Source organism: Trachemys scripta, chromosome 1, assembly GCF_013100865.1.
Source record: "Trachemys scripta elegans isolate TJP31775 chromosome 1, CAS_Tse_1.0, whole genome shotgun sequence".
NCBI lineage: Eukaryota > Metazoa > Chordata > Testudines > Emydidae > Trachemys > Trachemys scripta.
This window is the reverse complement of record NC_048298.1, coordinates 14,995,814-15,019,448: the sequence shown is the minus strand read 5'-3', so window position 1 is coordinate 15,019,448 and position 23,635 is coordinate 14,995,814. Positions and strand designations below refer to the sequence as shown.

At 45.7% G+C, this 23,635-nt stretch overlaps 1 protein-coding gene across 9 annotated transcripts in view; it reads left to right on the top strand.

Annotated features, from left to right (window-relative positions):
- FRMD4A (FERM domain containing 4A) overlaps nt 1-23,151 on the top strand; it is a 552,359-nt gene extending 529,208 nt beyond the window's left edge. For 7 of the 9 annotated variants that reach the window (XM_034765163.1, XM_034765172.1, XM_034765181.1 and 4 more), the window contains 8 exons: nt 1,957-2,079; nt 5,807-6,035; nt 8,441-8,497; nt 9,722-9,959; nt 10,511-10,675; nt 12,230-13,089; nt 15,729-15,825; nt 21,559-23,151. In XM_034765163.1, coding sequence (XP_034621054.1) covers nt 1,957-2,079; nt 5,807-6,035; nt 8,441-8,497; nt 9,722-9,959; nt 10,511-10,675; nt 12,230-13,089; nt 15,729-15,825; nt 21,559-21,661 — 1,872 coding nt within the window. In that variant the 3' untranslated portion in view covers nt 21,662-23,151. Of the gene's footprint in view, nt 1-1,956; nt 2,080-5,806; nt 6,036-8,440; nt 8,498-9,721; nt 9,960-10,510; nt 10,676-12,229; nt 13,090-15,728; nt 15,826-17,816; nt 17,889-21,558 lie in introns of all 9 variants that reach the window. The other 2 variants (XM_034765154.1, XM_034765131.1) reach the window with 1 other exon arrangement.
- The last annotated feature ends 484 nt before the right edge of the window (nt 23,152-23,635 follow it).

Genomic DNA, 23,635 nt, shown 5'->3' with positions numbered 1-23,635 from the left:
CACCAGCTGGGTTAAGCAGGAGGAAAACAGCTTTTCAACAAAGGATGTCAGAGGAAATATGTGCGGGCCTCATCCCACAACCCTTCCTCGCATGAGCAGTCCTGATGTATGAAGTCTCAATTGGCTTCGACGGGCCTACTCTTTTGCGTAAGGTTTGCAGGATCAGGTCAGACCCCAAGTGTTCATAAACCATGGAGCCTGGATCAGCTGCAGAAAGTGGTCAAAAGTTTCACTGGCTCTTTTATTTTAAACATTTCCTCTCGGGAGGTCCTGAATCGGTTTGTTTGCTGTGGGAATTGCTGAGTTAAAATGGCAGAGACAGGCAAGGAGAAGAAAAAAGGGTTAATGCATGGGCTTAATCAAACTAGCATGGCCCAAACCATTCACAACAGTGGCATCATGTTGCTTCACTTACTTATTAATTCAGATTAAATGTCAGGCCCCTGCCTGTAAATCCGTTTCAGTTTATGAAAACCTTACAAAACCTTGGGCAAAGTCTTGGCAAAGGAGCCATTAAAGTTGTAACTCGTTCTCCACCCCTGCACTTCATGTTAAGATCGGGGTTATAAAGGATCCCTCTGCTGCTCAGTAGAAAGACCCAGAATCTGTATCTTGATGCACTATTGGTAGCCAGCCATTTGATGCAACAGGATAAACGTGTTACAGAAAAAGCTCTAAAACAGCCCCTCTGGAGAGGGAAGCATTTAAACAACCTTGAAAAAGGGGTATTGTGCACTTCATTGCAATGCTGGGTTAGGAATTCATTGTGTTGGGAACTGCTTAAGCTTAAGCGAGGGACTGAAAGGGCCAGGGCCTCATTTCCCAGTGACCTGAAAACAGTAGAAAGAAAGCCCCCATTAGGGAATGGGTCGTGGGGGCATGAGGGAGGCAGAGAGCCGAGCTCCACGCTGCACATTAAGGTCAGCCGCTGTTATATGGGATTCAGATGATTTAGAGTTTTCTGCCAGCTGGATCCTCTCAAGGCTGGTGATGCAGAACACAAAAGCCTTTTGTCCTCACTGCAGAGACCGTTCAGCTCGAGAAGCTGGGTTGTTCCTTGTAGCAACGCTCTTGCCTTTCTCTGCAGGCATTTGAATGTCTTTAATTCAGATCGGGGTAGATGTATTGTACGTATCAGAAAAAACACAGCGTTCGCATCGATCCTGGGACTTGCTCCTTTGCCTGCTTCAAATCTATTCCAGTGTACAGCCCTTGGCTGTGAAAGTTTGCAGGGTCTGCTGCTTCACACTAATCTTTGCAAATGACCCTTTCAGACTGATCTTGCTCCAATAGCTTGGAGTTTGGCCAGGATTTCAATTCACAAAATGGTATCATACCGGTACTTAGGTATCAGGCACTGCTCTAAATTGCCATTTTTCACTGCAGCTGTCTCAGACAGCTCATGAATTAGGTTGTAGTATTTTAACATGCAGTTACGATCAGAAAAATGATTGTAAAAGTGGCACTCGACAGCTCTGCTCCTTGTGTGAATTCAGAGTAAGATCTGCTGGCTTCTCCATCAAAAATAACTGTTTTCTGTATAGAGACAACACTGCTGAAGAAATGTGAGCTGGCATCTGTTCTGGCTCATGCATCGTGCTCTGACATCCTGCTGGTGGGCAGCACCTAAGACCCTAGACATACAGATCACGTTAATTTTTCTTCTAGTTGCAGAATATATATTCCTGTTGATGATGCACAAGCCAAAAAAAAGAACTCCGCTTGACTTTCAGCGCACAGGCTGAGCTCTCAGGCCTGGAAGTTAGAAAAACCTTCTGTATATTTATCAACTGAGCATATTTGATATGGAGTCACTGAAAGATGATAAACAATGGAATCCTGGCCGTGCCATTTTTACAATCATTTTTCAGCGTGTTACTGCACTTTAAAAATATACATGGGATGGGTTTGCTTTTGCGTATTCCCCTCCTCACTAATAGCATCTTATGTTTTCAGGAGCTCACAGGAAAGCTGCCCAGGGAATACCCCCTAGATCCAGGGGAGGAGCCACCTATTGTAAGGAGAAGAATAGGGACGGCCTTTAAACTGGATGAACAGAAAATACTGCCTAAAGGAGAGGTGAGGACTTGCCTTCCAGTCCAGTCCTATCTATCTATCTATCTATCTTATGTCTAGGACATCTCTCAGCCTATTACTCGGGAACCACAATTTTTAATTTAACTTTTTTTATTATTATTCATTTACTCATCTTTGCTTGTATTTGGGAGAAGGAAGAGGTGAGAGAACATGCTGGTCTGAGCATAGGACTGGGAGCCAGGAACTCCTGAATTCCAGTCCCGGCTCTGACATAGGCAAATGGAAGTAGCTTTGGGTGAGTCACTTATGGCTCTGATCCTGTTAACTATGCAAGCTGCCCTTAATCACACCGGTAGCTGAATGACATTGCTGATGCAGGTCCAGATAACTCATGTGACCAAGGGGAGCAGGATTGGGTTCTGAGTTGCTCTGGTCTTTCAAACCACTTCTGGTATCATTTTGAGTGTTCCAAGCTGTTCTCCCTCCCTTCCTGCAATAGTCCTTACTCAGTACTAAAATCGATACCGTTTCCGCCAAAGTCCTTTAATAAAGTGTCAGTTCAATTCTTTGGACTGGTCCTGTGATTGCAAGACAAACGCACTTTACCTCCTCCTCCTAAACAAAGGAGCCATCCTCCCTGCCTCTCGGCAGCTTGACTTGTGTTTGTGTAAGTTTGCCTGGAAGTGTTTGTTCTGTGCTCTCTCTCCCACAATTGGCTGGGTCAGTGCCTTGAATCATGGCTGTGAAAACAGCCCTGGAGCAGCTGTAAGGCGGGACCGGAATTCACAGAAAAGCCATTGTCTGTGGAGACTGGTCTCAAGACACTTGTGGATATTCTAGTTTTGAGTTTCCTTTTATTTTTATAATAGAAGAGAATGAATCTGTGGTTTAAGGTCGGAGTCAGCTGGAGAATTAACCCTTTATTGTATTGTTAGCATTTTCTTTCTGCTTAAACCATGAACAACCAAAGCTCTTGGGGTTTGTGTTTGATGGAGCCTGTGAGAGGAATTCCACTGAAGTAAAATATCCATGAGACAGCACGTTTTCTTTAGGCTTTTACAAGGAAAGCCCTGACTCCTAAAAGCTTTACACGCTGTTTGCTGCAGTGTTCTAAATGGATCTTCAAATTCTCATGTCTCATCTTGGGGGTACGTCTACAACGCGCACCTTTTTCGGCGGCGTGTACTATACATATGCATTCAGCCCCCCTCCCAGCACAGGTATATGGCAGTGTAGAGTCTGAGTGAAAGGCTCTGACAGCAGGGAGTTGATGAAGCCTTTCCCACTGCCTCCCCTTGCCAAAGCTTTTCCCTAACACGTGTAGCTACACACTGCAGTGTGGACACAGCCTGCCTCTCAGTGCAGCATGTAACTACACGTATGCTACACGCCGCTGCCAGTGTAGACCTGGCCTTAGTGTTAAGAGATGGCTTCCAGGCCAAGGACGCTGGATGGAGTCTGTTTTCCTCTTGATCCTTCCATTAATAGTGATGCACGGTCCATGCGTGCAAGAGAATGATTCTCCTCTGTAGGGAAAGCGGATAAAGCCACTCTCCACCTTTGCAGGTAATATACATTTCAGTAAAACAGGATTGCCAACCTCAAGCGTTAAAAAATGCTGACTCTGCCTCTCCCCCTCCCCCCCCAAATCATGAGACTGTCTTAAAAATCATGAACTTTTTAAAAAGGATAAAAGTTGGGATCTGATTTGTCTTCTGATTTTTGAGCCTTTAGGGCTCATGTTTTCAAGCTTTGATCTGCAACCATGAGGGCTACAAACTTTTTTTTTTTTTTTAATGAAAGTGGAGATTCTCTCAGGATCACATGATTCCAGAAGCTGAGGCTTTGAGTAAAACATCAAATGTCATGAGAGTTGGCAACAAGGCAAATGACTTCCCTGGTGCTCCAAGGCAGCACACATAAAGGCATCCATCAGAAAAGAGATTAATGGGGGAGAGGCAAATGAAGACAGCTGTTTATGAGGTTAAGGGTGATTTAGAAAAAAACCATTAAGGCCAGAAGCTGCAATTGAAGCCAAGCTCTCAGTATCTTCACTGGGAGTGTTGTCTGAGTAAGGACTGCAAGGCTGAGCCCTAGCTGGATTTATTATTAATCGCTCTTAGCACTATCCTTAATCGACCCTTGCTTACTTTCAGTGGGCGTTTTGCCAGAATAAGTCAGATCGGGCTCTCCGTCTTAAACCTCCATTGTGTCGAATGCACCATTAATAAGTTTAGTGTTGACAGAGTTTATAAAATCTTCAAAGCAAAACTCATTTTACAAAACAAAACCAGGCCTTCAGCTGGCAGGACCGTGAGAGGAGCTATAATTATAGATTTAAAGCAATGCTGACTCACCACTGACAGCAGAGGGATTTTGAAGCCAAGATGCCCAAAATGAAAACTTCAGGGAGCCATTCCGGTCTGAGGAGGGGTTATTCCTATAGCATCCACGTCTCTGTGTATGCATGTTGGTAAATTGAGAGGTTTTGAATATGGCTAACAAGAGGGTTTCGCTGAATATGTGACTAAAAGTGCTTGCAATCTGAGCACTGAGCATTTAGCAAAGCTAATGTTTTAATTTGCAGCTCAAATCCTGTTGAAAGTTAATAGGACTTGGGTGTGTAAGAGAGCCAGACCCCTATGAAAATTCCAACCCATGTTGTCATCTTCACGGGCTACAAGCAAAGAGTCAGATTCTCTGCTGGTGTAAACTGGCATAGCTCCACTGACTTAATGGCAACGTATCCCTGCCAATTACGCCAGCTGAGAACCTGGCCCTAACTGTGTTAACCCTGCTTAAGCACAGTTTAACTCTGCTATGGCCAAACAGGGTGTAACTTTTTGGCTCTCTGGCATGGCCAAAGCCTTCTATTAAAACCATTACGCATCCGTACCTTGCGCATGGCCTCATTGTATCACACCTCTGTGATGTCTCATGCTGACATTGTGTCCCGGTGCATTTATGTATCGCCTCACGTTAATGACGTTTGGTAGAATTGGATTGGAACTGGGATGAATTTGAATTTGGGTTGAATTAGTTCAACAAGTGATCAGCACTATACAAGTGTTATACAAGTGCTAACCCGTAACATTATGTTGAAATGTCATGACTTTGCATTGGGATTTATCAGTGCAACATTCCGATGTTTCATTTTCATACAGCACTCGGTCACTATGGTGACAGACACCTTAGAAATATGCGTGGAAGAGAGGTTGGCATTCAGACACCACCACATAAGGATACATGAGTTTGTTCTGCAAGACAGATAGCAGACACAGACATATTGGGCCAGCAGCCAGAATGAATTGAGTTTAGTGTTGACGATCCTCACACAATAAGGACTAGATCAGTGGTTTTCAACCTACTTACCATTGTGGGCTGCATATGCCCTGAGGATGTCACATGGGCTGCAGCTCTGTGCTGATTGGGCGGCCCGCAGGCGGCAGGGTGAGAACCACTGGGCTAGATTGTGCAACCTTGTGCAGCCCTTTGAAGTCATGAGTTCTCTCATGTGAGCAAGTGTTCACGAGGTTGAGGAGCAGTTGCACTGGTTGGCCCTAACAATGCACTTGTGGTCGAGATAGGGGCAGGTTGGTAGATGGATTCGTCTCTTGTTAAGTGCCATTTAGGGCCAGATCCTCGGCCGGTGTAAAGCGACATAGACCTGTTGAAGTCAGGGGAGCTTTGCCATGCAGCTACATCGGCTGAGGATCTGGCCACGACAGCTTGCAGCCAGGACAGCCAGAATCTCTTCCCAATTTGACAGGAAGCGGAGCTGGAGCGCCTGGAGAGGGAATTTGCAATTCAGTCCCAGATCACTGAGGCTGCTCGGCGCCTGGCCAGTGACCCCAACGTCAGCAAAAAGCTGAAGAAACAAAGGAAAACCTCCTACCTTAATGCCCTAAAGAAGCTGCAGGAGATCGAAAACGCCATCAATGAGTACCGCATCAAATCTGGAAAGAAGCCAACGCAGAGAGCCTCCCTGATCATAGACGGTAAGTACGGTTCAGGGCCTGGGGCATATCTTTAAGGGCTGAAGTGGGCCTTGAGTGGTGTATAAGCCTCGAACAGAGGCCTTGGCACAGGGAGTGAATTTCATCCACACTGAGCCAGAGCTAGGAACTGAGCCCTGGTGCCCAAAGCCCTGCTCTAACTTGTAGCCCAGTAGTGCCCCTCTCCCTCTAATGGACTCCGAGGCTTTGTTTCGCCCTGTGTATTGTTCTGTCTCTTCCTTGTCCTGGTTGGAGACCTGACATGGGACTCGAGTGGTGCCTAGATGATATGCTGGCTCAGAACACATGGGTAAATTTCAGGCTATGTGAGCTTAAGCAAGGCACTTAGCCTGTCTGTGAGTCAGTATATCCACCTGTAAAATGGGTATAGTAATACTTCCTTCAGAGGGATGTTGCTTAATTACTATTAGTAAATCTTGGGCGACAGGAATCATATAAAATCCAAGTATTATCATCATCATCATCATCATCATCATCCCATTTGTTTACAAAAGCATAATCCTTAGGACACTTTTTCCGGTTTATACCGTTTTTTAAAGTAATTTCTATTAACCTCCTTCAAAGCTTGAAAATAACAGAGCTTTTTCTTGCTGATTTTGTCGCTTTCCACATGACAAGCAGAGATTTTGCTCTTCCTGTTTATAAACAGAGCTGAAATTATCACCGCTTCTCTTGCTTCCTTATTTGTAACCCAGCTGTGTTCTGCTGCCCTTAAAGCATTTTGAGTTCCTCTCCGCTCAATGACAGTGCATATGTCAGAGCAACAAACACAAACACCAGAGAGATATGTATATCAGAACACTTCTGGCAAAAGGCCTGGGTGCTATTTCTTTTTAAATAAATTAAAGGAGATATCCTATCTTCTAGAACTGGAAGGGACCTTGAAAGTTCATTGAGTCCAGCCCCCTGCCTTCACTAGCAGGACCAAGTACTGATTTTGCCCCAGATCCCTAAGTGGCCCCCTCAAGGATTGAGCTCACAACCCTGAATTTAGTAGGCCAATGCTCAAACTACTGAGCTATCCCTCCCCCAACTTTTATTGCTTCAGAGGGCACTCAGAAGTATTGTTGAATGTCCTACACTCATAGCACCTTGTGTTTGTTTTTAATTGGCAACTGAATGGTAACTTCATAAGTGGAAGGGGTGGTCAAATCCTGAGCTCTGTAGGGCCTGATCCTCAGCTGGTATAAATTGGTGTAGCTCCATTACACCCTCTGGGGATCTGGGCTCTCAGTTTTGACTCAGTCCTAGCGCCCACTGAAGTCAGTGGGAATTGAAGGCACTCAGCAACTCCCAGGAGGGAGCTCAGCATGTCAAGGGAGCTGGCCTGGAGTTTTTCCTCAGGCTTTGCCCTGAGTTCTGCCTCAGTAAGGACTGAGTATAATACAATATGATGGGGGCTAATTTAGCTACAACTAATCAGGAAAGAGATCTTGGAGTCATCATGGATAGTTCTCTAAAGACGTCCATGCAGTGTGCAGCGGCAGTCAAAAAAGCAAACAGGATGTTAGGAATCATTCAAAAAGGGATAGAGAATAAGATGGAGAATATCTTATTGCCCTTATATAAATCCATGGTACGCCCACATCTTGAATACTGCGTACAAATGTGGTCTCCTCATCTCAAAAAAGATATACTGGCATTAGAAAAAGTTCAGAAAAGGGCAACTAAAATGATTAGGGGGTTGGAACGGGTTCCTTATGAGGAGAGATTAAAGAGGCTAGGACTTTTCAAGTTGGAAAAGAGGAGACTAAGGGGGGATATGATAGAGGTATATTAACTCATGAATGGTGTGGAGAAAGTGAGTAAGGAAAAGTTATTTACTTGTTCCCATAATATAAGAACTAAGGGCTTCCAAATGAAATTAATGGGCAGCAGGTTTAAAACAAATAAAAGGAAGTTCTTCACACAGCGCACAGTCAACCTGTGGAACTCCTTGCCTGAGGAGGTTGTGAAGGCTAGGACTATAACAGGGTTTAAAAGAGAGCTAGATAAATTCATGGAGGTTAAGTCCATTAATGGCTATTAGCCAGGATGGGTAAGGAATGGTGTCCCTAGCCTCTGTTTGTCAGAGGGTGGAGATGGATGGCAGGAGAGAGATCACTTGATCATTACCTGTTAGGTTCACTCCCTCTGGGGCACCTGGCATTGGCCACTGTCGGTAGACAGGATACTGGGCTGGATGGATCTTTGGTCTGACCCAGTATGGCCATTCTTACGTTCTTATGAGTAAACTGGCCTATATTAATAGAAATCGTACTGCTTCTTGGTAGTGTGGAGAACAAGGGACGACTGTGTTTTATGAACTGGGGAAGATTCTATTGCGATTCAGTGTTAAACCACAGTGATATTAATAGCCCTTTGATTGTTTTTTTTCTTCTCCTCAGAAGGAAACATCGCCAGTGAAGATAGCTCCCTCTCAGATGCCCTTGTTCTTGAGGATGGTACGTTGTCCATCTCAGACCTAGAAACCTTGCATAGTAAAGGGAAGGATGACTGCATCCCCCTGAAAATGGAGGAAATCCCCTGTATGCCTGTGCCCCTGTATGCCAGTGCCATTTCACAGAGACGAGGTGGGTGATATCTTTTATTGGACCAACTTCTGTTGGTGAGACAGACAAGCTTTCGAGCTTACCCAGAGCTCTTCTGTGTATGCTTGGAGGCTTGTCTCTCTCACCGACGGATGTTGGTCCAATAAAAGATACTGCCTCACCCACCATGTCTGTCTAATATCCTGGGACCAATATGGCTACAACAACACTGTCCTTGCCATTTGAGAGCAGATAATTTCAAACACCTTCCATCAAACCCCCCTGGAAGGTTTTATTAATTATATATAAAGTACAGAAATAGAAATAAGTACGTATTCTGTAGGAAAAGGCTCATGCATATTGTAACAAATCTGCAACCCCTTAAGACCTCCTAGTTGGCGGAATAGGGCATATGACTCACACTAAGGGCCTGATTTTCAGAGGCGTTGAGCATCCATAGCTCCCCCAGAAGGGAGACCATTGGGATGCTCTAGTTTGACCTCCTACATAAAACGGGCTGGAGAAGATCACCCCGTGATTCCTATATCAGGTCCAATAACTTGTGTTTGAACTAGAGGAATGTAGCTCACCCTTTCCAGGTTGGTGATCCCTGAGTCAAAGTCCAAAGCTATTTGCATCCCCTCTTACATTTTTTACTCTTTTACAGTAAATGTGTCCATGAGAACAGTGCTAAGCTTATTTAATTGGGGTATGTTTTTCAAGAGGTTGACAGCGAATACTTGACCTTGAAGGGGAAAGATGTGTGCAGAGCTGGGGGGAAGGGAGAATCGGAGAGGGTTGCTGGCACAAACATGAAAGCGGCCAAACTGTGGTACACACGGGTCTAGAAGAGTTTTATTTGCTTTGCTTTGTATTGAAAAGTTTATTATCCTCCCAGTTGCCTTTCATGACCGCCACCCTTCCCCCATCAGTTGAGAAACATTGAACTAGAAGATCTACTGGAACACTTCTTAAAATCAGGCCCTAAGTTCATTACCATATAATTCATGCTCAGAAAAAGCATCTCTGTCTGCTGCACTGTAGCCAAGTGGTAATCTTGGGCATGCTGGGGGAAAGCCACACTGCAGCCTAGTGTCCTTCAAAAGCATCAGCTGCTCTCCTTGTTTCTCTTCGCAGAGGATTCTCAGGTTACCAGCACAATATCCCCCTTACAGTCACCTCACAAAGGACTCCCTCCCCGGCCACCCCTACATAACAGACCACCTCCTCCACAGTCATTGGAAGGACTCAGACAAATGCACTACCACCGGAATGATTATGACAAGTCCCCTATCAAGCCCAAGATGTGGAGCGAATCATCCCTGGATGAACCCTACGAGAAGGTCAAGAAACGCTCCTCACACAGTCATTCCAGGTAAGTCAGACAGTTGGAGATTGCCAACTACATAAACATCCTCCTTTTGTAGATGCCCATTTGGTATGGTAATGACGGGCGTTTTCTGGTTATGCCATGTGTGTGTGAGAGAGAGAGAGAGAGAGAGAGAGAGAGAGAGAGAGAGTGGTTGTATTTAACCTGAACCTATATAATGAAAACTCTTCCCAAATCTCATGGCAGAAACATCGCTCACTTGAATGATATTTAGCTGTTTTGGTAAATAATCATGCCCTAGAAGATCGTAACAGCTATAATCACACAAAGTGCCGGTCAGTATCTGATTGTTATTTTAAAAGGCAGTTGGAGAGGACAGACAACAGCCTCTCACTGAAACTTCTGCCGAATCTTCGTAAGAGCTTGTGCTTGAACTTTTGTTACTGTAAAAAACAATTCAGATCAGTTACGTGAGTGGAACTCCATTCGCTTCAGCGGGATGCGTGTAACTGAGAACTGAATTTGGCCCATAGACTCCAGGTCCTAGGTGTAGAGCGTTTCTGTCTGAAGTCTGAAATGCAGCGTTTGCTTTGCAGCAGTCATAAGCGGTTCCCCAGCACAGGAAGCTGTGCAGAGGCTGGAGGGAGCAGCTCTCTGCAAAATAGCCCCATCAGGAGCCTCCCGCATTGGAATTCCCAGTCCAGCATGCCATCTACGCCAGACCTACGGGTACGCAGTCCGCATTATGTCCATTCCACTAGGTAAGTCCTGCTGCTCCCAAAACAACTCGCCTCCCTTCGGTGACGCAAAAGTGTTTTTTGTTTTCACGCTTTAAAGACAAGAGGCCTCAATTCAGGAAGGGAGCGCTCTCCTCGGTGGGGATTCATTCCTGAATCAGGGCTTGAATCCTCAACTTACTTCAAATGAAAAAACAAAACTAAAATGGACCAAGTCCTTTGGGTGAGATCTTAACCAAAGGTTCTGACTGTTCGTGGCCATTACAACCTCCAAGCCACTCTTTGAAAGTGACGAGGTGATAATATCAGTGCTCAAGTTAAGGGTAGGGAATGACCCTTTCCTTTTGGACACAAAAGATTGGGTAGTGTTAAACCACTGCTCCAGTGAACTGGGCATGCCGAAAAGCCCGTCTAAAGGGAAACATCAGAGGGACCAAGTAGAGGTGGGTCTGATTGGTCACATGGTATCATTTCTGTGCCTTGAGTGGCTGACTGAAACTTTATGAACAGGGGATGAGCCCATCCAGCATGAATAAAGGCCACCCAGATTTGGATGTGAATCAACACCCTTCTACACATGCAAATCTGGGCGTTCGCATGAAGGACAGTCATACTGTGACCGTCTTGAGCTCTAAAGCCACTCAAGAGACCAGCAAAGCATAGCTGCTTAATAGAGGTGGTTCTTCTGAGCTGGGAGCAGAAAAACATTCATTCCCTGTGGGATGGTGCTGCATGAGCTGGCCTTGACTACCCAGTGTCACGGTGAACATGAGGAAAGGCCTGCAATGCTTTCGTAAGCTACCTGACCGCAAAGGAAGCGCACCTCGGTTTGGGGTGGCACTTTGTGGGTCGGTGGACCCCCCACATTGCAAAGCAGTGGGGAGGGGGCATAGAATCCCAAGAACAGAAACCAAAGGAAAGGTTTGCACAGATCCACAGCACTCCGTGTTCCCTGCCACTGTGCTGGTGAAACTCAACCAGGGGCAGTGCCCTCTGCACCACTTATACGCGATGGTGGGGATTGCCCAGGGAGGTGGCTAGTGGGGCAACCATGCTGGGAGGCTTCTGTCCTCTTTCTCCCCCCCGGGTGCTGCAGAAAGGGGGTGCCAGGCTGACTCCAAATAGGCTGGGGAGGAGCCAGAGGATCTCAGTATTTGGACCTCGTGGCCCCAAATCCACACACAGGAAATGTGGAGCGGGAGTTGGCCGCTTTTTCAACCCACAGCAATCAGAGGGACTGGAGCCCCACAAGCTGCCTGTGGAGTCCAACCCCATAACTCTGCTTAGTTCCCCGCCATAAAGCCCACTTGCTCTGGCTTTGGGCAGGGAGGTGGGAAGTTCACCTCAGAGGGGTACATCTACTTCAAGTCCTGCACTAACATGCCCGCATGGTATGCCCCGTATCCTGCCTGGGGTTGTTGGAGTTGGGGGGAGTTGTGAGCACTCAGCACCTCTCAGGCTTAGCTCCGTGTATTTGCACTGATGGGCGCGTGCTGTTTTGGTCTTAAAAGCTAGAAAAAGACCCCGCGTGTTTTGTTAACCAAGCAGACTCAAAACCTGTCTTCCTGACACCTGCAGGTCAGTAGACATCAGCCCGACCAGACTGCACAGCTTAGCTCAGCACTTTAGACACAGAAGCTCCAGCTTAGAGTCACAAGGCAAGCTCCTTGGGTCAGAGAACGAGACGGGGAGCCCCGATTTCTACACCCCAAGGACTCGTAGCAGTAATGGCTCTGACCCCATGGACGACTGCTCTTCCTGCACCAGCCATTCCAGCTCTGAGCACTACTACCCTGCTCAGATGAACGCCAACTACTCCACCCTGGCCGAGGATTCCCCCTCAAAAGCCAGAGAGCGGCAGAGGCAAAGGCACAAATCTGCGGGAAACCTGGTCTCTTCTAATTCAGGGAGCATGCCCAACCTGGCGGCAAGGAACGGAACCGGGCACCCCGGGGTCTACCTGCACAGCCAGAGCCAGCCTTCCTCTCAGTACAGGATCAAAGAGTACCCCCTGTACATCGAAGGCAGCTCCACGCCCGTGGTGGTGCGCAGCCTGGAGAACGACCAGGAGGGACACTACAGCGTGAAAGCACAATTTAAAACCTCCAACTCCTACACGGCAGGGGGGATGTTTAAAGAGACCTGGCACGGGGACGAAGTGGACTCGGTAAGACTGACCCCCTCCCGTTCTCAGATCATAAGGACGCCATCTCTGGGCAGAGAAGGCCATGAGAAGGGCTCAGGCAGGACTGCAGTATCAGACGAACTCCGGCTGTGGTACCAGCGGTCCACAGCCTCCCACAAGGAGCACAGCCGCCTGTCGCACACCAGCTCCACCTCCTCAGACAGCAGCTCCCAATACAGCACATCTTCTCAAAGCACCTTTGTGGCACACAGCAGGGTAACGAGGATGCCTCAGATGTGTAAAGCAACATCAGGTGAGAGCCAGCCCCAGGGGAAGCAGATCCAAGTTTGCTCTTAGCTGTCTAATGCCTGCATTGCGCTTTGGTAATTTATGAATGAAACCAGACCAGCCTGCATCCCCTGTCCTTTTGTGAACATAGCACAATGCGAAGCACAGGCATGTAGGATGGTGGGATTAGCACTGAGTGAACTTTATCAGAGAGCGTCATCAGCTGAGGGTTTGTCCCCTGGAGCTCATCCATCGTGAATGACTTCTTCAGAGAGCTAGGAGACAGATCCCCAGAGCCTGAGACAAAGCCTCCAGAAATCTATAGGAATGTTTCCATTGACTTCAATAGGCTTTGGATCAGGCCTTTAGAGTGGTAGCAGCGAAAAAGCCCATTTGTGGGGGCTGATCCTAAGTATCACGTTAGGTTTATCGCTGTGGGCAGGGTCCGTTAAAGTGAGCCATGAGGAAAAACGTAGGAAAACTCAAGAGAAGTTGATTTTTCCCAGTAAATACATAGAAGAGTAAGGCATTTAATCAGTGTTCCATTAGGAACATAAGACTATCTGTTATGGCAAAAAAAGCACAGTTCCTTAAAATAAAGAGCAAGTGGCCCCACTAAAAAAGACTTGGGTGAGTGGTTGAAGGCTGAGATCCTCGATTCATACAATACCTTCAGTACAACTACTAGAGGTGCTTGCTTGTAATCTTGTAAGCTCTATAAAGTAGGGCCATATCTTTGTACAGCACCTAACACAGTGGAGCCCCATCCTGTTTGGGCCTCTGGCCTTTCCTCTAATATTCATATTAAATGATAGCTGGATTTGTCTGAGCCAAAGATTTAATGGTGAAAGGCTTTACTGTCCATTACCACTCACCTGAACCACCCCAGCTCTCTTTGCTCTGCAAACTTTCTTTTATTCCTTTTTTGACGGGAAGTTCAGGGACCTTTTGGCATTTCTGCCCCAAACAGAAGCAGGAAGTACCTAAAATTTAATTAACGTGCTTATCCTCCTGAGCTGTAAAGACCCATTTTGGAAATCCTATCATTTCAGATAATTGGGGCATCTAAGAAAGAAAATGCTAGTACAGACACTCCCCAACTTACGCAAGCATTCCGTTTCGGAACGCCTTGCATAAGTCGAATTTTGCGAAAGTATACCTGACCATTACGCAAAAAACAAAAAAACTATTTCTAGCTTACGGAACTTTTTCCATAAGTGCAGATTTCTGTAAATCAGGTTTGCGTAACCCGGGGGGGGGGCGTCTGTAGTGAAACCAAAAATCGTTGCCTCATTTGTTAGTTGCCCCAGCTGTAAATCGCTTTCACCGACCAGGCCAGTATGGACCTAGTCCTGTTTTAAAAGCCAGTCCCCATTGTGATGATGGGATAATAGTGGCCCATGGGGCTTTCACTTGTAAGGAACAGATTAGACTTTGCTTCTGTCTTCTTTTTAAGTGTTATTTAACCGCAGGTAAGGAATTTAACAACTTGTGGGAGAGTGTTAGTTAGAAGCATCAATCATTGGACGGATCAGCCATGGCTCTAAAATGTCTATCGGACCCTACAGTGTCCTTCAAAGACGACTATGCTTCTGAGCATGTCAGATTTGGAGAGGTCACTGTTCCAGGGATCTGCGCATTGGGATAGAATGACCAAAAGAGGGGTTTCTCAAATAGATCCTTAAAGCAGAAATGCCTTGTAAAACCACTCCTACAGTACAAAGAACAGGAGTACTTGTGGCACCTTAGAGACTAACAAATTTATTAGAGCATAAGCTTTCGTGGACTACAGCCCACAGTGTTTGTCTCGATTTTGTAGATTCTGTCATTAACATAAAATGAGGGGAAGGGATAGCTCAGTGGTTTGAGCATTGGCCTGCTAAACCCAGGGTTGTGAGTTCAATCCTTGAAGGGCTGTTTAGGAATCTGGGGCAAAAATCTGTCTGGGGCTTGGTCTTGCTTTGAGCAGGGGGTTGGACTAGATGACCTCCTGAGGTCCCTTCCAACCTTGATATTCTATGAAAATTAACAAAGATCAGCCCACTTTTGGCTCATGCTAATAAGTTCATGGTAGCCACATTTAAATGAATCTTACTACTAGTGCATGGCCAAAAACATCTTTGGGCTTTGAAATCTATGGAGCTGTTCTTTGTACAGCAAGTAGTATATATGCCTGGAAGCTCCCAGCTAGCAGCCTGACGGCTACTAGCTCAGAACTCCTCCCATGGTCCCTGAGCTGCCTGTGAAGCCTCTGAAATGAGACAACAAAGATGCAAGGCTGGCTTTGCTCCTTCATTTCAGCTCCTGTGGAGGGACAGGTGCCACTCTTGGTTGCAGGGAGTTTGGTAGATGGGAAAGGATCTTCAGCCCATATAATCACACACAGGCGGAGGCTGGGTTGGGATAAAATGTTCCCCAGGCATCTGAACGCAGAGCCAGGCACATGTGCGTGCAGCAGACGCAGTCAGGAGTTTGCTGGCTGGCCATTTGCACAGCAGCTGTGCTGCTCAGGGAGTACCGGTACGTGCCGAGATCCATTTGTACATGGGATGTTCCAACTCCTGGGCGGTTGCCGTGTTTCTTCTGCTCTGATGAGCTGACAGTGCTGGAAGTCCTTAACCCTGTTCTCCTTGTCTAACTGGTTATTTTTCCCCTCACTTTTAGCTGCCTTACCTCACAGCCAGAGGAGTTCAACACCATCTAGTGAACTAGCAGCTACACCACCAAGCAGTCCCCACCACATCGTAGCATGGCAGACTGGGTGAGTCTCGGGAGGCAGAGTTAGAGGATTACCATTCCTTGGTCTTCCACAGTTTTTTCTAGCCACTCCAAAACCACCATCCTGGATGCTGAAGCAGGTTCTAGGCTTCGGCATGCCAGAGTTGCCTTAAAGTATGAAATGTAGATTTGATTTAACCTTTAGGTAGATGATCGCAATCGTTTAGGCACTTGAGGCGGAAAACAAGTTCTAGAACTGTGCCTTGCTATACAGTGCAAGGAGAAGACACTGGTGAAAGAGGATAGGTCTGGGCACAGGAACACTCTCAGGTATTCAATGGCCTATAATCTACACAGAACATTTTCAGATATTTGCTCACCATTGGTCTAGCATTAGTGCAGTTCTAGCAATGGGGCATCCGTCTGTCATTCGCATACAATCTGCTACCAGTGCTAGCACCAGCGTCCGAGCAGTGGTGGGAGCATGTCTGCAAAAGCTGTGTAGACACCACCTATGTTCCCCATGCTGTATGGAGCTCTAACGTTGAATTTTCTTTATGAATGCCATTGTGGTTGTCCAAGTTCTCTCAGGCATCAATGGAATCTTGCAGTATAAACATGAGACGCTAGTCTATGGTAACTCTTGCACACATCCGGAAGGTTGCTCAGAGGCGCATGGTTCAAGGATCAGAAGGAAGCTACCCCAAGGGCACTGGTTCTCCAGAGTTTCCGACCTGCTGCCTACGTTGTAAGCTGGGTAAAACAGGGGCCCTTTTCTGGCTCTACACAGCACCCCATATCCCAGTGCTTGATTCTCACAATGTTGTTTTTCTGTGAAGACACCAGGAGAGTCTTCAGGGAACATGGTTTGAGACCTGCTGCCCTAGGGTTGCAGAGACCTTGAGCCATTTGTAATGGTCCTCTAGGAGCAGTGAACTAAGATGTGGTGGGCTTATCCCATGGTCATGGCAGAGGAAAAACACTGGTGGGTCTTGAATTTCTTACTCTAGTCTACCTCTGTGTCACTCTCCTGTACCCAAATATTTGATTTTACAAGAGTAAAAAAAAAATGTTTTTTAATCAACAGTCACTACACTTGTAGATGCTCCAGTATAAACAAAGACGTCCACACATGACATTTGGTTTTATGGCAACAATAACCCAGAAGACATTGAGTAAGAGAAAATGGAGCTTTAAAACAAAGCTGGGGGATAAAAACAGAACCTCAGATCCTTAAACAAGTATGTCTGCCTTTCAGCATGCTCAAATTCAAATTCTTGGCCCCCAAACCCATACTAACAGTTGTGGGTTTGGGTCCGGTCCAAAACTGGAGTGGGTATTTTTATTGGTTCCAGTTCAGAGGCAGCCAAAGTATTGCAAGACTCCAAAATGACAGAAATGAACTGCTGAGATTTGCCCCATTCAAGGTATGGATCTGAGCCCAAGCCGTAGCCTTGATTCTGCCTCAGCCCTCATTGTAATCATCTTCCTCAGCACATCCCTACCCTGAATACAAGTAATATGATCTGAAACCAGTTGAGAAGTCTCCTAGTTTTCCTCTCCATCTTCCATGCACCAGAACTTCTCCTCCCAGCCTCATGCAACAAAAAAAATATCAGGCCAGATCCTCAGCTGGTGGAAATGGAGCTATGGAGAGCTACATCATTTGAGGATCTGGACCAACATCTTGTGCAAAAAGGAATCAAACAGATGAATCCATTATTGGTTTCATGCCTGAGTAAAATGACAAAACCATTAGGGAAACAAAATTTAAAAAGAGGCAAGTACAATTTGTTACCAGGTGCAGAATACAGACTTGGCCATCACAGCAATGCATTTTGATATTTCCCAGCATGAATCAAAGGCTTGAAATTCTGCCTGACATGTCTTCTTATGTCACTAACTCTTTTGTCTTAAGGTGACTCATCAACTTGTTTTCCCACTGTATTAATAAGCTCTTAACAATGTGTGTCACTTCTTTTCTTTAACATTTCCTCTTTACTGTTTCCTCCCTTGGCGCTCTCCTTTGTTCAGAGAAGCAACAGACAACTCACCCACTATGGATGAGTCTCAGTCTCCAACTCACCAAAGTACTGATGAATAGAGGTATAGTAAGGGAATGTTTTGTTCTTTCATCCTTCTTCCCTTTAACGTGTGCTCTGCAAATGATTTTTGACACCCCAGTATCCATAAGGAGCGGACGTTTGGGTTGTGTGGGCATTTGGATAGTGACAGCAAGGCTTTGCTCAGCTCCTGGAAGAGCAAGTTGGAAGCATTTGCAAGCTTTGGCCTATGTGGGTGGCCCTTTCAGCAAGTCTGTAGCTCTTAGTTTTCCCTATGAAGGCAGGCTTCACGCCAGTTGGGATGGGAATGCAAGTGGATAAGCACGGCTAGCCAAGGGTAGCAAGGGAAGCCCCTTTGCTCGAGTCATTTCAAAGCAGTCTGGACAAAGTGCTGGGGGATGTTTCTGTGGAGATGAAGGGTGGCTTAAGTCTCAGAAGACCTAGGTTCAATTCCCGACTCAGCCACAGGCTTCCTATGCAGTCTTAGGCCAGTCATTGTAATCTGCCCTGTGCTTCCATTCCTCATATGTAAAATGGGGATAATTCTGCCCTAGCTCACAGGAGTGCTGTGAAGATAAAATCTAAAAGGTTTTGTAACCAACTGATAAATTAAACAGTAATAAGGCATGAGGACCAGATGGTATTCAGCCCAGAGTTCTGAAGGAACTCAAATGTGAAATTGCAGAACTACTAACTGTGGTATGTAACCTATCATTTAAATCAGCCTCTGTACCAGATGATTGGAGGATAGCTAATGTGACACCAATTTTTTAAAAAGGCTCCAGAGGTGATCCTGGCAATTACAGGCCAGTAAGCCTAACTTCAGTACCAGGCAAACTGGTTGAAACTATAGTAAAGAACCGAATTATCGGACACATAGGCTAACGTGATTTGTTGGGAAAGAGTCACCATGGTTTTTGTAAAGAGAAATCATGCCTCACCAATCTACTAGAATTTTTTGAGGGGGTCCACAGGTGTGTGGGCAAGGGCGATCCAGTGGATACAATGTACTTAGATTTTCAGAAAGCCTCTGACAAGGTCCCTCACCAAAGGCTCTTAAGCAAAGTAAGTTGTCATGGGGTAAGCTCTCATGGACTGGTTAACCATTAAAAGATAGGAAACAGAGGGTAGGCATAAATGGTCAGTTTTCAGAATGGAGAGAAATAAATAGTGGTGTCCCCCAGGGGTCTGAAGTGGGACCAGTACTGTTCAACATAGTCAGAAATTATCTTGAAAAGGGGGTAAACAGTGAGGTGGCAAATTTTGCAGATGATACAAACTACTCAAGATAGTTAAGACCAAAGCAGGCTGCGAAGAGTTACAAAGGGATCTCACAAAACTGGGTGATTAGGCAACAAAATGACAGATGAAATTCAATGTTGATAAATGCAAACTAATGCACATCCCAACTATAAATATAAAATCATGTGGTCTAAATTAGCTGCTATCACTCAAGAAAGAAATCTTGGAGCCATTGTGGATAGTTCTCAGAAAATATCCACTCAATGTGCAGCGGCAGTCAAAAAAGCAAACAGAATGTTGGGAATCATTAAGAAAGGGATAGATAATAAGACAGAAAATATCATATTGCCTCTATATAAATCCATGGTACGCCCACATCTTGAATACTGCATGTAGATATGGTTATCCGATCTCAAAAAAAATATATTGGACTTGGAAAAGGTTCAGAAAAGGGCAACAAAAATGTTTAGGGGTTCGGAACAAATTTCATATGAGGAGAGATTAATAAAACTGGGACTTTTCGGCTTGGAAGAGAGACGACTAAGGGGGGATATGATAGAGATCTATAAAATCATGACTGATTTGGAGAAAGTAAATAAGGAAGGGTTATTTACTCCTTTTCATAACACAAGAACTAAGAGTTACCAAATGAAATTAATAGGCAGCAGGTTTAAAACAAACAAAAGGAAGTATTTCTTCACACAATGCACAGTCAAACTGTGGAACTCTTTGCCAGAGGATGTTGTGAAGGCCAAAACTAGCAGGGTTCAAAAAAGAACTGGGTAAGTTGATGGAGGATAGGTCCATCAATGGCTATTAGCCAGGATGGGCAGCGATGGTGTCCCTAGCCTCTGTTTGTCAGAAGCTGGGAATGGGCAACAGGGAACTTAGCAAGGCAATGAACTATTTATGCCGTCAGTACGCCAGCAACAGTTTCCTTGTCTGCTGTAGACGTGCCCCAAATATAAGGTATTCGCTAACTGAACAGGAACACACTATGAAGCTTTTGAAAGTCAGTGTGACAGGGCAATCCCAGTGTGTCACCATGAGACCTTTACATTGTGAGGTGGTGGTGGCATTATGTCAGCATGTTGTGATGCATCATTCATCACCTGTGTAACATCACAACACCGAGATGCCACAGCATCGTGCTCCATCAGACCTTCCTCCGGTCACCAAAAAGCCATTGTCATCACACAACAACGTTAATGTCTCTGATCCTATATGCTAGCGTGAGCCTCTTCTTCATGAAGTCGCTGATGGAAAAAAGCCAGCAGGAGGTCTGGCCACAAGTTTCCTGGCCTATCTTGTTCAAATGATTTCCAAGGTCCACTTGTCCTAGTCAGAGATTCAGCCCTGACAAAGGTTTTCACATTTCGGTAGCTATACTTGAGAGATGCTGCAGGGAAGCACTGAGATGACAGCACAGGTCCTTCCACTCCCCTTCAAGTCAGTCACTTAAAAGAAGCAAGGTTTTATTCCCCCATCTCAATGGCCAAGCGCACAATCCTCCAACTCTGGCCCCTAGGCAGAGGAGAGAAAAGCACCCGACAGAGAATCACTCCAAGGGAAAAACCTCCTACTTATGAGGGATGAGACGTCAGTGGCTGCTGTTAGAATGTGAGAGAGAACCAGTGCACATATAAAGTTGCATGTTTATATACAGATAAGCAAATATACCCACACTTTATGCTCTGGTAGAGAGGGTTCTAGCCTCTAGCCCAGGAGTTCTCAGACTTCTGTACTGGTGACCCCTTTCACACAGCAAGCCTCTGAGTGCAACCCCCCCTTATAAATTAAAAACATTTTTTATATATTTAACACCATTATAAATGCTGGAGGCAAGCGGGGTGGAGGCTGACGTCTCGTGACCCCCCATGTAGTAACCTCACGACCTCCTGAGGGGTCCCAACCCCCAGCTCGAGAACCCCTGCTCTAGCCACTCATCCACCATCTCATTTAGGGACGAATGCATGTAGAAACAAGTATTGGTGCATGTACATGACCCCTGTCCTTTCAGCCATCAGTCATATGAAAAGCGCCCATGAGAACAGATGCTACTGACTAGAGGATTCACTTTACCGCTAAATGGGGACAATGAGACAGATATACAATTCTGTGCATTCCTTTGTGAGGAGGGGCCAGGAAATGCCATTTGAACTCAGTTTTGTCCAGAGAAATTAGCTTAACTGGCATGGAGAGATCTGAGCGAGAACTGTTCATCCAGTACTGCTTCCGCAGAGGTGAGCTGTTCTGGAGAGGACTACTGGGTGGCTCCTTCTTGCTGAATCGGCCCCAGCTGCCAGCTCCATGATTGTCTGCAGAACCAACACCAACCCAAAGTGCCAATGAACATGCTGCATTTTCTTTCCTTTCCCATTCTTGTCACATGGTGGTGTGTCTGTGGTTGAATTTTTGCATGAACTCTTGCGGCAGCATTCATTCTAATGGCAGTCTCCTTTCTTCTGTAGGAGCTACAACGATAGCTGTTTCCTGGATTCTCCCCTCTATCCAGAACTAGCAGATGTCCAGTGGTATGGACAGGAAAAAGCCAAGCCTGGGACTCTAGTGTGAACCCCTGACCTCAATCTGATCACATCAATGCCATTCGGAGATCACCTCACTGCCTCTCATTTGCCTTACCCAGATGCACTGTCGCCCGGCACCAGCTTCAACGCTAAGCACTTTTCTCGAAATGCGATTCAAGACGCCATTACAGATACTAGCCCCAGAATGCATCCGCAACCACCAACGGATAGCAGTGTTTCAAATCAGATTGCCACGGACTGACATACAACTCCTATAGCCCAAAGGGCCCGGGATGGGGACAACATATATGAATAACGATGTTAGCAGCCAGATGGCAGGGTTTTTTTCTTTGAAAGCCTTTCAAGGTATAAATACAATCTTATAGGTCTATGGCATGGGAAAATAGTAAGATTTCTACAACTTGCAGTCTGAAGCCAACAGAACATTAGTTAAGGGGGCGAGAAACAGTGGTTGTGAAATATATTCCTTACTCCTGAAGTATTTATTTGGAGTAAAGAAAAGCTCCTCTTGCTTCAGAGATGTGTCAGAATATCGCAATCAGTTCAGTGCTGCCAAGATCACAGAATTACTACGAGATGAGAGCATGGGCAGCGTCTCTGTAGATGTGCCCATTTCCAGAGATGACAGCCTACAGTTTGGAAACTGTTTTTACTTGCTTCCTCACTTTAAGCCCTTCCAAAAAATAAAACAACAACCACCCATTGGGATGAAGACACACCAGAGCTCTGGGCTGGGATCGTAAAATCAATCTCGAAAAGCTGCTGTTTAAACTGGACAGACACAAAGGTTTACAAGGGTATTATCTAAAGCAGAGGCAAGTACTGCTACTCTTAGCATCTGTGGCCGGCACAGGCTAACCACCAATACATACAGTTTTTGTTTGGGGTTTTTTGTAACGCTTATGATAAATTAAGGTGAAAATTGCCAAAAGCCGTTCTATGAATAGAAATAACCAATAAAGGATATCCTATTTATGCACAAAGTGTTTAACATGAAATCAAAGGGAAGCACATTACAAGCTAATGGACGTGGTAAAGCCACATTAGCATAACGGTTCCGATTATTACGCTTTTGGTAAGTGCCAGTGTAGCAAAGGGCTCATCACCAAAGTATTGGTATCCAAGGGACCCCACTATGTTATAAAGTGGAAGGGTTCAGTAGTACTCTCTACTAACCAGCAGACTAGGCAAATTTTCAGATTGCAAGAAGGGACCATAATAAATAAAAGCTAATTAATTAGTAACCTTGATGCACTCGACACAGCCTCTCGTTGTCTACGGATACCAAAAGGAAACCTAGGAGAGAGTCATGACAGGAGCCGCAAGTTTACATGTACTTTGGAGCTATGCTTTACACATGTCAAGCCATCAAACGGCAAAAGGCCTCCAAGACACTTTTGTACTGAACTAGTGCACAAGCTAGGTGGGGGTTGAAGCTGGCACATCTCGTCTTCGCTATGGTGCTTCGCTGTTTTTATTGCCACTAGATGGGGTGGGGTTCTCGCCCCATTTGTGCATGCGGATGACGATTTCCTATGGGAAAGGCAATTCAAGAAATGGCTGGCGGGGGTTACTTTGTGAAAAGCAGAAACTGAGGTTAGCTTTAGTTTAAAGAAATCAAGTGTGCTTGCGTGCGTGTGTGTGTGTGTGTGTGTTCAAAGAATAATGCTAGTCTACCAGACGCGGAGGGCAGGAAATTTAAAACTAAACTTGAGGGCTGCCACACCTTTTTCTTGTAATAGTGTCACTGGGAAACTGTTTTACCAGAAGCTTTCAAGAGCACAGATTGCCCATAACGAGGCTTGGAAAGATTAGGAGTAGGGGGAGTGGTTAAAAATGAATGTTAGCAGTTACTGTGAGTGCTTTTTCCTACATCGTTTATACATGTATTGACTTGTTTTAATATTCTGCACTTATCTGCTACCATGCAGTCTCCCTATACTCCTGTGAGGCACTGTAGGAGCTGTGGCTGGGGGCAAGTGAGGCCCAGGGCGGTTAT